Source organism: Pongo abelii, chromosome 21, assembly GCF_028885655.2.
Source record: "Pongo abelii isolate AG06213 chromosome 21, NHGRI_mPonAbe1-v2.0_pri, whole genome shotgun sequence".
NCBI lineage: Eukaryota > Metazoa > Chordata > Mammalia > Primates > Hominidae > Pongo > Pongo abelii.
Window position 1 is genome coordinate 14,427,635 of NC_072006.2, and position 14,323 is coordinate 14,441,957.

General features: G+C 46.6%; 1 protein-coding gene across 2 annotated transcripts in view; it reads left to right on the forward strand.

The window, feature by feature from the left end:
• SLC24A3 (solute carrier family 24 member 3) overlaps positions 1 to 13,506 on the forward strand; it is a 510,137-nt gene extending 496,631 nt beyond the window's left edge. For both annotated transcript variants that reach the window (XM_054541619.2, XM_024238868.3), the window contains 2 exons: positions 7,895 to 7,960; positions 11,597 to 13,506. In XM_054541619.2, the coding sequence (XP_054397594.2) occupies positions 7,895 to 7,960; positions 11,597 to 11,746 (216 nt within the window). In that variant the 3' untranslated portion in view covers positions 11,747 to 13,506. The remainder of the gene's footprint in view (positions 1 to 7,894; positions 7,961 to 11,596) is intronic.
• The last annotated feature ends 817 nt before the right edge of the window (positions 13,507 to 14,323 follow it).

The window sequence follows — 14,323 nt, forward strand, 5'->3', positions numbered from 1 at the left end:
CCAGCTACTCGGGAGGCTGAGGCAGGAGAATCACTTGAACCCAGGAGGTGGAGGTCGCGGTGAACTGAGATCATGCCACTGTACTCCAGCCTGGGTGATACAGCAAGACTCCATCTCAAAAAAAAAAAAAAAAAAAAAAAGCACTAGGCAGGAAAGGTCCAGATGCACTTCTGAGGGCTCTTAGAGGGTAAAGGGAGGCTTTACCCTAGCTTTCTGCTGTGCCTGGCAGAGTACAACAAAAAGTGAGAATTTAGGGTCCAAAGTCCAACTCTAAATGCAGACCTGACCCCTCACCAGCTTTGTAAACTTGTAAGTGGTTTAACCTCTCTGAGCCTCAGTTGTCTCATCTTTCAAATGGGGAGAACAAAACCCACTTTGCATACTTCATGAGTGGCCACCAGAACTAAATGCACTATTGTACTAAATGACTAAAGGACTTAGGGATGTAACTGTCATTAAATTGCTTCTTTTCTGTGGGCTGGGTCACTGTCTTACCTCATTTAATTGTTCAAACAAAGAGATTCCCACCCAGTGATATTTTACAATGTAAAGCCACAGCTGGGAACATCCACTTGGAAACTACGCCCAAACAAGTGTAAAACTACCCAAATAAGAAAATGTGAAATGACATGCCACATATGTTCCAAGTTAGAAATAAATTAGCAAAAATCCAGGGGCTTCTTATTTTTCCTAAAAGAATTTGTTGGTTGGGTCAAGCTGACCACAAACTAGAGAGAGATTTTAAACTGTAGTACTGGGGAAATCAGAATCTTTTAGGGTGGGGGTGTTGGCTTTCCTAAGGTAATAGGGTTCAAAGAACTGTTTTATGAGCAGCAAGTATGCATGAAACTTGGTATGAATGAGTATCTGTGTCTGCATCCATACTAAAAAATGTACATGCACTGTGGGCTAAATCCCTGTTGACTTAGGAAATAGCCACCCTCCTGTTTCCTCCACAACAACTGCCTAGAGGGAATTAGAGAATGAAAATGCATGCTTCTTAAGGCAAGAAATGAAAACAGCATTAAATGTCAGGACTGAACAATCTGAGATGTGCCTCACATGCTCTCAGATCAGCATTGCCTTGAAGATTTTCTGCATTGGCACTTAATGTTCCTTGTGTCTTTGAGGCAGGGAGGAGGGAGATGATCTAGTTCAACACTGTGCAGGCCAGTCCAAAGGTCATTCACGGATGAGAAGGATTTGGTGATATCATTTGGCTTAGCATGCCTCAAGAAAGTGTTTTACTGCCTTCAGGGAAAGTTACTGGGATGATGAAAATGTTTTTTATTTTTGTTGAAGTGTGGGTTACATGAGTATATGCATTTGTCAAAACTCATCCAATAGTAAGAACACTTAAGATCTGTGCATTTTACTCTATGCAAATTATGCCTCAATTAAAAAACAATTTGGTGCCCTCTTGTTTTGTTACTTGCAGAGATCAGCTTAAAGCCAACCCTCACCATGGCCTGTCTCCCAATCAACTCTCCACTCTTGCCCTTTGCTATGCAGCCTCACTGCCTCCCAGTATGCACATGCATGCACACATGCAGACACACACAGACAAAGGCACATACACATATGCACACATGCAGACACATGCGGGCAAACACACACACACACACATCCACACATGCAAACATGCAGGCAAACGCACGTACACACACATGCAGACACACACAGGCAAACGTGCACATACACATGCACACATGCAAACATATGCATGCAAACATGCACACACATGCACACATGCATGCACACATGCAAACGCACACATATGCATGCACACATGCAAGCAAACGCACACATATCCACACATGCAAACACACAGGCAAAGGCACACACACATGCAAACACATGCAGGCAAATGCGTGCACACACACACATGCACAAATGCAAACACATGCAGGCAAATGCACACACGTGCATGCAAACATGCAGGCAAACACATGCATGCAAACATGCAAACGCACACACGTGCATGCTCACATGCAAACACATGCACACAAACACACACATCCATGCTCAGAATCACCAGCAGATGCTTTTTTCTTTTTTTTTTTCGACAAGAGTTTCACTCTGTCGCCAGGCTGGAGTGCAGTGGCTTGATCTCAGCTCGCTGCAACCTCCGCCTTCAAGGTTCAAGCAATTCTCCTGCTTCAGCCTCCCAAGTAGCTGGAACTACAGGTACGCATCGCAGTGCCCAGCTAATTTTTGTGTTTTGAGTAGAGACAGGTTTTCACCATGTTGGCCAGGATGGTCTTGATCTCTTGACCTAGTGATCTGCCCGCTTTGGCCTCCCAAAGTGCTGGGGGTACAGGTGTGAGCTACCGCGCCTGGCCGCAGATGCTCATTTTGTTTGTTTGTTTGGGGTAGGGTTTTGCTCTGCCACCCAGGCTGGAGTGCAGTGGTGGGATCACAGCTCACTGTAGCCTCGACCTCCCCAGCTCAAGCAATCCTCCCACCTGAGCCTTTCAAGTAGCTGGGACTACGGGCACACGCCAACAGAACTGGCTAATTTTTATTTTTATTTTTTTGTAGAGTTGAGGTCTCACTATGTTGCCCAGGCTGGTCTTTAACTCCTAGATTCAGGCAACCCACCCACATCACCTTCTCAAAGTGCTAGAATTGCAGGCATAAGTCACCACGCCTGGCCCAGATGCTCATTTAAACATACAGTGTGTGGAGCCAGGGACTGGAGGGGTGAGGGAATCAGGTGCTAGAGTGAGGAAAAACTCATGAGCCAGGCGTCTGCCCTCTGAGCATTTGGACCTGCTGGTCTAGTAAGAACGTGCCCCAACCCAAGCACAAGCAGGACGACATCAGCACCATATGGACAATAGTAAACTTGGAAGAGGCAAAAGGACTTAGGGCAGGATGGGCAGAGTAGAGGTGGGAAGGTGCTGAGACCCCCCACCTAGCTAGACCGAAAGTCTCAAAGAGGGCACAGGAGTGTGCTTAAGGTGCTGACTATGGAGAAGGGGTGCTAGGATATGAGACAGTGACATGAGGTCCTTAGCAGAGCTCCCGGCCCTCCTCGCATCTTCATTAATGGCTAGCCTGTCAGGAAGGAGGAGCCCTAACAGGCCTCTTTTCATTTTGTTTTTGAATTATAAAAGTAATACACATTAATAGCCCAAAACTGGAAGTGGCCCAGATGTCCATCAACAGGAGCATAATTAAACACACCATGGCATATTTACACTGCTGTAAAAGTAAAGGAGCTGTTGATGCAATGAAAACATTGAAGGAGTCTTTAAAAATGATGGGGATATAAAAGAGTACACGCTACAGGATTCCATTGCTATGAAGCTCTAGGACAGGCTGAACTGCCTTGTGGTGGAGAAACAGGGCAGTGCCTGCCTCAGGCGAGGCTTGCAGAAGGGCACCCGAGAACTTTCTGGAATGACGGAAGTGTTCCGAGCCATGATAGAGTTTGAGTTACATGGGTGTATGCATTTCTCAGAACCTGTTGAATGGTACAATTTTGTGGTGGGAATTTCGCCATATAAAATGGCATCTAAGAATAAAAGACCCATGAACTGTGAATGAACTCTACTTAATGAGATGCAGGCAGGAGTGCTCAGGGGTGAAATGGCTTGGTCTCTGCAGTTTACTTTGAAGTTCCCACAAGCACACGTGGACATGCCCTGCTCTTAAAAAAATAAGATGGTATAATTCTTCCAACTTTCCTGAATGCTTGAAAACTTCCATAGCAGCACGTTGGGTTTAAAAACACTACATAGACTCAAAATAAATTAAGTGGGGAAGGGAGAGAGAGTACATTGGGCAGAGACCGCATTGCTTCTGGAACATTATCCAGGGAGTGGCATCCGGGGTCTCTCTGCTTCCAACCTCATTCTGACCAGTCCCCGCTGCCCCACAGAACACTGGCCTCCTTATAACGCATATTCAAAATGAGATTTCATGGACATGCCTTATTCATTCATCAATTATGTTTTAAGCATGTGGTCTCTGCCCAGCCCTGCGCCAGGTGGAGGGTAAAGTCAAACGTGGTTCCTACCATTGCGGTGTCTGTAATCTAGTAAGCTATTGTTCCGTGATAGGTTTAGAAAAGAAGCAGCCTCGGGTGCAAGGAAGTGGATCCAGCCCCCAATTATTCAGAAGGTATTACACACCAGGCCCTGTTCAACAGTTTTAACATGGATTAATTCAGTTCAACCTCATAAGCACCGACAAAGCAGGAACTGTATTATGCCCATTTTACACTTTGAAAAACTGAGGCTTAGAGAAGTTCAGTTACCCATCCATGATGATACAGCAAGTTAGTGACCAAGAAGAGATTCAAAACCCAGGAAGTTAGCTCTGGAGTCCATGCCTTAAACCAGAGGGTTGCAAACATTTTCTATAAGGGGCCAGAGAGGAAATATTTTAAGCCCTGTGGATCATACTGTCTCCATTAAAACCACTCAGCTCAGCTGCTGTCATGTGAAAATAGCCATTGATGATACATAAATGAATGAACTGAGTTCCAATAAAATTTTATTTACAAAAACAGGCTGGAGCCGGATGCCGTGGCTTATGCTTGTAATCCCAGCACTTTGGGAGGCCAGTGCTGGAGGATTGCTTGAGGCCAGGAGTTTGAGACCAGCCTGAGCAACATAGCAAGATCCTATCTTAACAAACAACAACAACAAATTAGCTAGGCATAGTGGTGTGTGCCTATAGTCCCAGCTACTTGGGAGGCTAAGGCAGGAGGATCACCTGGGCACAGGAGTTCAAAGCTACAGTGAGCTATGATTTCACCTCTGCACTCCAGCCTGGACAAAAAGAGGCAATGACTCCTGCCCCAAACCATCCATAGCTGCAGCAGCTGGGAGATGTTTGAGCTGGGCCAGAAGGCAGCTGAAGGAGCCCTCATTCCTGCCTGTCACATCTTTGTGGAAGTACAAGGGTCAGACAGCAAGGAGTAAATACAGGCTTTGAGAGCCCAGGTCTCTAACAATGAAAACACAAAAATACACCTCGGGTGTGTGTAGTAGTTCATGACCAAAGGAAGGCTATAGAGAAAAAGGTGAGAAGTTAAAAACACACAGAAACTCCACAAAATAGTGAGTTGCCTTTGGCCTCTGGAACCAGATTTAGAATTTCAGCCACACTGTTCTTCGAGATTTCATGTGAACATAGGAAGAGTAAAGTTCAAAAGCTTTGGTTTAACAGGATTCCTTTTGAAAATGTTTGGCCAAAGAGAATTTTCCTGCTAGGAGCTTTGCTGTCACTGGCTTTTGGTTTCTTAAGGGCATGAAATCACTTTACTAAGTTCTTGTTGCTGACAAGGATTTGACCCTGGAGCTCAGAGGGCAAGCTGTGCTGGAAATGCATTGCCCCTCTTAGAAGATATCTGTGTGCGCAGTGCTGAAAGTTAAGATCGCAAAAGGACTCCTGAGTGTTTATCTACAGTTTCACATCTACCCAAGGGTGCCTGAGGATAGCTCCAAGAGCCTCTTCCTCTCTCCTAGGGGTTGCCATCTTGCTCTGAGGAGCCCATCTCTCCCCTTCAACATTGACCAGAACACAGGGGATTATCATAGTCAGTGTGGACAGAATATTCGGAGGAAGAAAATCTCCTTCAATACAACCTATTTGTGATGCAGTCCTGTATGTTGGCCTCTTTATACCAACCCAGCTGATGAAAGTAGGAAAGTCTATCCACAGTTAGGTTGAGTGTGTGCATGAAGTTAAGCCACCAGCTGGACTGCGATGGGGCCGATCTGCCATTTTTCCACACTGAATTAACCAGGTTAAGCCATTGCTCTAGTGTCGCAGAGATATGACTTGAGTCTTTCTTTATTCTCGGGAAGGCATTTGGTGGCAGGGAAGGATGTTCCAGCTGGGGGCCAGCAAATGGTTGACTCACAGGGATTGCAAGTCACAAGAGAAAGAGTCCAGCTCAATCCCTCTGTGACAGGACATCACTAAGTCACATCTTCACAGAGAGGGTTGGCTGTTTAGGGCATATGGTGTCCATATTTTCTGTCCTGTCAGAAAATAAACCTGACACACCCACCTATGGAGACACCTTCCCATATGCACACTCCAGTAGTGAACTGGTGCAATCATGCCAAGAGGTACCTTAAACCCTGTCAGAAGGGCCCAGAACCACTCCTACTCGATAATTACTGCTTAGTTGTCTAACAGAAACAACGCACAAATCAACCAGCCTCAGTTTCCCTTCCCATGAACATAGAGAAGCTTTTCACTCCCAGCAGGATAGTGTACATTGGTTGGGGTCTGGAGTCCTCAAACCTGAATGCTCACAAGCATTTCCAAGAGAACATGTGAAAAATGAATGTCAAGATCCCTTCCGCAGAACCCTTGGAGAACAGAAGAAGTGGATCTGAGCTTTATACTTTCTCTAAATCAGAGGTTCTTAAACTTTCATGTGCATCAGAATCACCTGGAGTTAAAGCACAGATTCATGGGCCCAGCCCCAGGGTTTCCGATTCAGGAGTTCTGGGTGGGGCCTGAGATCCTGCATTTCTAACAAGTTCCCGAGTGCAGCTGCTGCTGCTGGCCCCAAAACCACCCTCTGAGAACCACTGCTCTAAGGAATCTCTTCTATTTCGGGGCAGCCGGCCTCATGACTTTGGTCAAAGGCAGAAGCAGTGTCTTCACTACATCATGAAAGAAACTATTTGGCCTTTGTTGGCCAAGTCAGCACCCCAGTACTCTCTACTTGCTCTGCTTGATATTATAGCCACAATCACATGTGGCTCTTTAAATGTAAATTTGGTTAAAGATGAGATTAAAACTATTTTTTGTTTTTTTTTTCAGTTACATGAGCCACACTTCAAATGCCCAACAGCCACATGTACCTAATGGCTACCATGTTGGAAAGCACAGATATAGAACTTTTCCATCACCACAGAAAGTTCTGCTTGTCAGTGCTATTCTATAGAAACTCCAAGGCTGGGTGCAGTGTCTCATGCTTGTAATGAGCCACTTTGAGAGCACTTTGGGCTGCTTGTAATGAGCACTTTGGGAGGCCGAGCTGGGAGGATCACTTGCTTCCAGGAGTTCAAGACCAGCCCGGGCAACATAGTGAGACCTAGCCTCTATAAAAAATCAAAAATCAGCCAGATGTGATGGTGTGTGCCTCTAGTCCTCAGGAGGCTGAGGTGGGAGGATCACTTGTGGCTGGGAGGTTGAGGCTATTGTGAGCTAAGATCACACCACTGTACCCCAGCCTGGGTAATAGAGTGAAACCTGTCTCAAAAAAAAAAAGAAGGAACTCCAAATACGTTTCTCTTTTTCTCTTCATTGGCTGTTATCGCCATTCTGTGAAAAACAAACCTCCAAAAATCCCTTTACTAACATCAGAAATGGAATTTTAACTTTTTCTTCTGTTTTGTTTGCCCACAACAGCAACCCTCCTCCACTTCTTCCCATCAAGTTAGGGGAAGGACAGAGACATTTTGGTGCAAAAGAGTTGAAAAGTTTATTCATACTTTTCCATTGCCCATGTCATGAAATTCATCCTAAAAGCAGTACGGGTTTGAGAAACCAAAAGTTCCCCGGAGGTAAAGGAACACGTGGACAGGGATGTGTTGTGGGCCACAAGAATCTCACAGTCCCGGATGGAGGGTTCAGGTGGCCGTGGGGCACTCCAGCCAGGGGCCTGCTATTGAGGGTAAGGCCAGGATGGGACTGAGAGTGGACAAGACAAAGACAAGCCTTGGGTTTCCAGAAGAGCACACGTCTCAAGTGTAAGCTGTGGAGCTGGCTGCTGAAGCTGTCTGTTGCTTTTTCATTCTAGAGGGGAGATGTGGAATCACTGCTACTCAGAGTTGCGTGGGTAGATGCCTTTTCCAAAGCCTAACTCTGCTTTGGAAGCCTAGCTTGTCAGAAGCCTAACTCTAACCCTCTCTTACAGATCCGGCTGAATAGCAGGGGGCTGATCTACTCTGTGGGCTTGCTCCTGGCCTCTGTTTTTGTCACGGTAGGTTGGCAGCTCTCTCCTCGTACTTGTGTTTGCCTGTTCTTTCCTCCCCTTGGGTTCTTTGGAGACCAGATGAGCTTGGTCTCCTGGTGACTGGGGACAAGCAACCTCCGTGTCCCATCTCTTGGCTCTTTCTTCTAGAAGTGAGTCCTAGCAACCCACTAGAACACCTTCTCCCTTTCTGAAAGAAGCCAGCCTTCCTCTCAAAGGCATGGCCCTATCTTACGTAGAAAGCAAACCGTTTTCCCAAATGCAAAGAGAAGATCCCACTTTGTCTGCAATATGAGTCATGGAAAGGTAGATTCCAATTCATTGATTGTTCCAGGTTCCCATGTGAATCCATGAATTTGACTAATACTTGGAAACTAAAAATATATTTTATTGACAGTACATTTTGAGGCCATTCCACTGTCTCAGCCATTACACCCACTTGTGTACTTTAATATTCCCAACTCAACTGATGTGTTTGGAACAAGTTCAAACCAACGCATGGACTCATCCACATGAAGCTTCCATTAACATACAAATGTGCTGTTGGCATTAATAAGTATTGAGACACAATATGTTTTTTTCTTAATTATTCAAGGAAATAGTCATTGAGTTACACCTGGCATGTTGTTAGCATAAATATGCCAGAGAATGGGAATTCAGAAGGACAGGCAGGAAGCAAAATAAGTAGTTTACAGGATCAGGGTGTGAACCGAATGTCAAGATTTCACCAAAGCTAATACTGCCTTATGCAAAAGTGAAAATCGACATCATTCATGCTCTTATGGTTTAGGAGGTCCTGCAGTTCTGCTATGACTTGGAGTGGTGATATTTGTAATAGCCACACACCATACTTAATGTTTTGTATACATATCTTCCCATTTGGAGCTCATCATGCCCCCAATGAGGTGTCACTAAGATCAGCCTATTATAAAAATGAGTGACTGAGGCCTAGAGAAGCTAATTGACTCCTTTTTATTGACACCAAGTGAATGGAGGAGCAAGCCATCTGACACCAGGGTGTACAATCATAGCTACGGTGCATCTTTTTAGGCTATGCTATAGTTATACCATCTACAGGAGACCTGGCTAACCACTAACTGGGCTGTCAAAATGAGGTTACCAAAATGCTGAAGAGAGGCAGGTTTGGGGGAGGAAAAGCAATTTTAAACATCTTAAGTTTGCAGTGCCTGTTTGACATCCAAGGGAAGAGGTCAAGAAAGCCATTGGAAATATAAGTCTGAGTTCACAAGAGATGTTCAGTCTGGAGACACCATAGTGTCGATGGTATTTAAAGCCCTGCAGTTGGGAGAGATCTCCAAGGGAATGAGTGTACACAAAAGAGAGAAGAGCCCCAAGATCTCAGTGTTGAGGCAGTCTGTTGCTTATAGGTCAGGACAATAAGGAAGAAACACCAAAAGAAACAGAGAAGGAACAGTTTGGAGATGCAGGAATAAAACCAAGAGAGTGCGGGGTCCTGGAAGCCACCTGCTGGAGGGTTTTCCAGGCGGAGGGAGCTATCAGCTGAGTCAGGGAGAGGAGCCCTGAGCATTGGCCATTGGAGTTAGCAATGCAAAACCATTGGTGCTAATGAGAGGGTAGTGCTGTGGAGTCAAGTGGAATAACTTAATAGAGAATGGAAGGAGAGAGATTGGAGACCGTGGGCGGACATTCACAACTCTTTCATGTTATCTGACTGTAAAGAAAGGAGAAAAATTGAAATTCAGAAAAAAAGAAGTGTTATTTTAAGATGAATGAGATAACAGAATCTTTGTATGCCAATTAGAATAATCCAGGGATGGAGTTGGGGCATGTGGCTAGAAGAGAGGGTGTTGCTGGAACCAGATCCTTAAGAAGGGTGGGAGATGGGATCTGGGGCATGCAGGTGGAGGTGACCTCACTGCCAGGAGAGAAGGCAGGGAGATGGGGTTGGGAGCTCTGTGCCATGAGGATAAGTGAGGACGGGGAAGTGAGTGTCGGAGACTGGAAGAGAGGGGAGAGGTGTGAAGTAGCCATCTGGGGAAAGGAGAGACAAGGGACTAGGGAAGGATGAGATTCCTGCTGAAAAGCATGAATGACCCACTTAATGTCAGTGGTCTCTAATTTAAAATAAGACCCATCAACATGGCTGACCGATTTCCTCCAACCCTGATGGACAGCTGCGTGGATGCAGCATGAACCAGATTGGGACTTGGCTTGAACTGAAGGGCTATGACTTAGCCAAGCAAGGACAACTGAGCAAGAGAGAGGCCAGGGAATCAGGGTGGATGCCCTGGGGTGACTCCAGAGAGTGTGGGTGGAATTGAATCAGAGGAAGGAGAGAAGGAAAGGGGCAAAGTGGGTGAAGCCTAGAGAAGTGGTGATGGTATCAATGAGGTGTGGGCTACGGGCATTTGCAGAGTTGTGAGAGCTGGGGAATCAGGTGGAGTAAGCTAGAAAGGAAGGGATTTGAGTCAGAAAGTGGGATGAGTGACACTAAGATAACACAGATGATTCTGTCACTGCCAATAGCAACATCTAGGCCCCAGTGCCACCCAGCAGACCTTTCTGCAGTGAAACGGCCTGCACCTGGGCTGGACAGTACCACTGGCTATGGTTGGCTGTAGCACTTGAAATGTGGAGCTGTGTTTTAATTTTATTTCATTTATATTTGGGTAGCACATGGGTTGGTGGGTGTGAGTGGCTGAGGCCAGATGAAGGATGAGGACTTGATGGAGCAGGGTGTTGGGAAAACCCTCTCCCATCTGGGGACATTGAAATCACAGAGAAAGTCAGCAGGAGTGCAGTGGAGAGTGGCAAGAGCCGGGTGGAAAGCTTCAGGGATAGGCAGTGGCTGGGGTTATATCGTTGGCTGCAACATGCAGAACCAAGAGGAACTGTGGGAAGAACCGAGATTCCAGGCTCAGTGTTTTTAGGGAGGAGAGAAGGAAGCTTCAGGGATAGGCAGTGGCTGGGGTTATATCGTTGGCTGCAACAGGCAGAACCAAGAGGAACTGTGGGAAGAACCGAGATTCCAGGCTCAGTGTTTTTAGGGAGGAGAGAAGGAAGCTTCAGGGATAGGCAGTGGCTGGGGTTATATCGTTGGCTGCAACAGGCAGAACCAAGAGGAACTGTGGGAAGAACCGAGATTCCAGGCTCAGTGTTTTTAGGGAGGAGAGAAGGAAAATGGTCTGGAAGCAGCCATGATTTGCTGTGGGGAGGGAGGAACTTCCTCACCTCCAGACGCAGCCATGGGAAGAGATGCAGCCGCCACTGCCTGAGGACTGAGGGGTCAGTGTCCCCAGGGGAGTGGGGGTCTGCTTAGAGCAAGATGGGGAAGGCCCAGAACAGATGAAGGGCCCACAGGGGTGTGGGGTTGGAGCTCCATGGAAGAGGGTTGGCTGCTGGGATGTGCTTGTGAGTCCTGCCTTTTGTTTTAGTTGTTTTTCTACAACCAGCAGCTTCTGGCTTCCTTTCTTCCTGATGTTGATGTTCTCACCTCCCACAATCCGAGACGAGAGGTGGATTTTGCAGGCTCAGAGAGGATCAGCACCCTGCCCGAGGCCCACAGTCAGCAGCCCTTCCCCGGGTCCTCTGGGTTCCCCTACCAGCCCCCCAGAGGTTGCTGCCTCCTCCTGGCACCCTCTGAACCTGTTCTGTGCCCTGCAGGTGTTCGGCGTCCACCTGAACAAGTGGCAGCTGGACAAGAAGCTGGGCTGTGGGTGCCTCCTCCTGTATGGCGTGTTCCTGTGCTTCTCCATCATGACTGAGTTCAACGTGTTCACCTTTGTGAACCTGCCCATGTGCGGGGACCACTGAGCTGCTGGGTGCCGGCAGAGGCTCAGCTCCTTCTTTTCTGTGCAATACGAGACCTGGCCGCACCCCAAGTCACACAGGCCCCCGGGGCCACGGCGTTCGTCTCTCCTGTGCTGTCCTCAGGCCTCTGCTCCTGTTTTGGTGGCCCAGGCTCTCCCCTGCCCCATCCTCGCTCCCCCACCTCCTTGGGTCATGCCCACCCACCCTTTCCTGCCTCCTCCGTGTGAAGACATCCAACATCCATGTGACTTTTCCAGCTCCATTTTTGAACAGTGACTGAGATTCTAGAAAAACTGGCTGCTAACTGGCCCAAGCCAGGCAACACTGATTCCAATCCCTCCTTTTTTAAGTTATCTGATGGAAGACTCACCTAATTTGTGACCTGAGACTATTGAAGAAATAGAGTGGAGGGGGCCCGTCGATTATAGAGAGCGTTTGGGATTTTGTTTGGTTTGGAGATGATGCCTAGGTTACTGGGTTTGGGGGGATTGTTTTCTTTTGAGGGCCTTCCCCTTTTACTCCTTTTCTTCCAGAGATCAAGAGCTTCTCTTGCATCTTCTTCCAATGGGCTCTGGATTAATCAATGACCCAAAGGCTGCACCTGCCGTGTTGTCTGGGCTTGCATCCCAGATGTGTTGGAGTATGCATGGATGTAGTGCTTTTTAGAGGAGCCACTGGGCAAGGCCACCAAGAACAAATGCATGACATTTTATAGCCAAGGACGCCTCGCTAAAGTCTTATGGGCATCCCCTGGGGTTGGGGGGGGGGGCACAAGGTTTTGGAGGAAGAAGACAACTTCCGTCATGTCCATCATCACCATCTCTTTCTCACTAGGTTCTTTCTAGTTTTCAAGCAATAGTTCTAGCCTGCCTTGGACAAGGGCGCCCCAGTTAAACAAACTACCCATCCATGAGGTGCCAGGCAGTCAACAACAGAAGCTTCCCCGACTTGTGAGTCCCTGAGATGTGCTCTTGTTGTTTGGCATTTGGAGTGACAGGGAGTGACCCAGAGGCCACCACTGCTTTTCATGCAGGAGTTACAGACACTGGTTTCTTGGAAAATGGAGAGAAGCGCACTTTGCACAGACGTCGTCAATTAAGTCCCAATTTGCCACTTGGTATTGAGTACACTGGACCCTGACCGCTGGCTCTTGGGCAAACGTCCTTCCTCACGGGGCGCCTCCGCCAAGCCGGCCCAGCTGCACCCCTCCCTTCCTGGAGGGATGGCCAGGGAAGGAGAAGACAGAGAACTGACACCTTTGAAACCACAGAACGTGTTACATGCAGACTTGCTCAAGGGCATAAGTTATTGTGAACGTTTTTGCCAATCACTGCTCAACAGCCCTGCTAGATTTTGTATGATGCTGAATTATTATGCAGACTAATTCCACCCAGTTGAGACACACCCATGCTTGTTCACTTGTATTTATTGAAACTGTGGATTCTTGCCCGTGCTGTCCCTTGTATTTACTTTAAGCACTGATCACTTATCATTCATTCGGTATGGTTTTCCCTGTCCCTTGTACACATTCTGGTATGAATTTGTAAAAATAACCTGCTACAAATTGGTTGAATGTTTCTGTCTGTGGTGCGAACCAGCATTAACGGATGGGGCACGTGCCCAACTGAGGAACAGGAGAAGAAATCACCAATTTGGGCTCTCAGAGCTAAGACACACTTATTGATTCTGTTGCACATTTTGCACTGGTTTATGGCGATCGTTTTCTTGGACGGATAGTGTAAAATAAACTTCTCTGTTCTCTATCCTTCCCAGAGCAGAGTGCATTACTTTCACCCCTGGAAGGCTGTGCATTTTTCATTGAGGGGAATGTATGGGAGGTAAAATGATTGTAGTCACTATGTAGCCAGGTATTTGCCACCTGCTGTTTCTGCGTTGCCTCACCTGGAAAGCTGGCGTACGTGTGGCAGATTATGAGAATGAAGTGGCCAGCTGTGGGTCCCCTCTAAATCTTGAAGGGACTTTAGGCCTATCATCCTGTCATAGAATTCCAGAACTCTACCCGTCCCAGAATACATTAGTTAAGAATTCATTCTTTCCATTGAACATGAGAGAAGGAGCATCACAGTACTGATGGTGACATTCTGGAGTGGCCAAGTTCTCCATTCTGTCTGATTTTAGTAGTTCTTAATCGTGAAAATTAAGATTTCCCCAAAGCTGATTCCTTAAAAGTGACAATAACATAGTTGTAATAAGCCATGTTCTGATGCTAGGTGATGCTCAAGAAATAACTACCCAGATCTAAATTAGTAAACACAGAGAGCTAGGCTTCCACCAGAAATGCAGCATAATTCATTTATAAGAGGCAGAAGAAAAATAGCCACTAATCCACAGCACCAACTTTATTTAACTGTTGAAAAATATATATTCCCAGGGTGGAAGGAATACTAGATACTTACCATGTTTTGAGTGTTTCCGTCTTCAAATGGTTTATTAATATATTTGTATATTTTACAAATATACCCTGGACACAGGGCAGGGCATTTTCATTATGCTGATCAGTGCCTACAAAGTATTAGATACTTTTATGTTAAGTATCTTGTTAGACTAGTCTTAATTAGT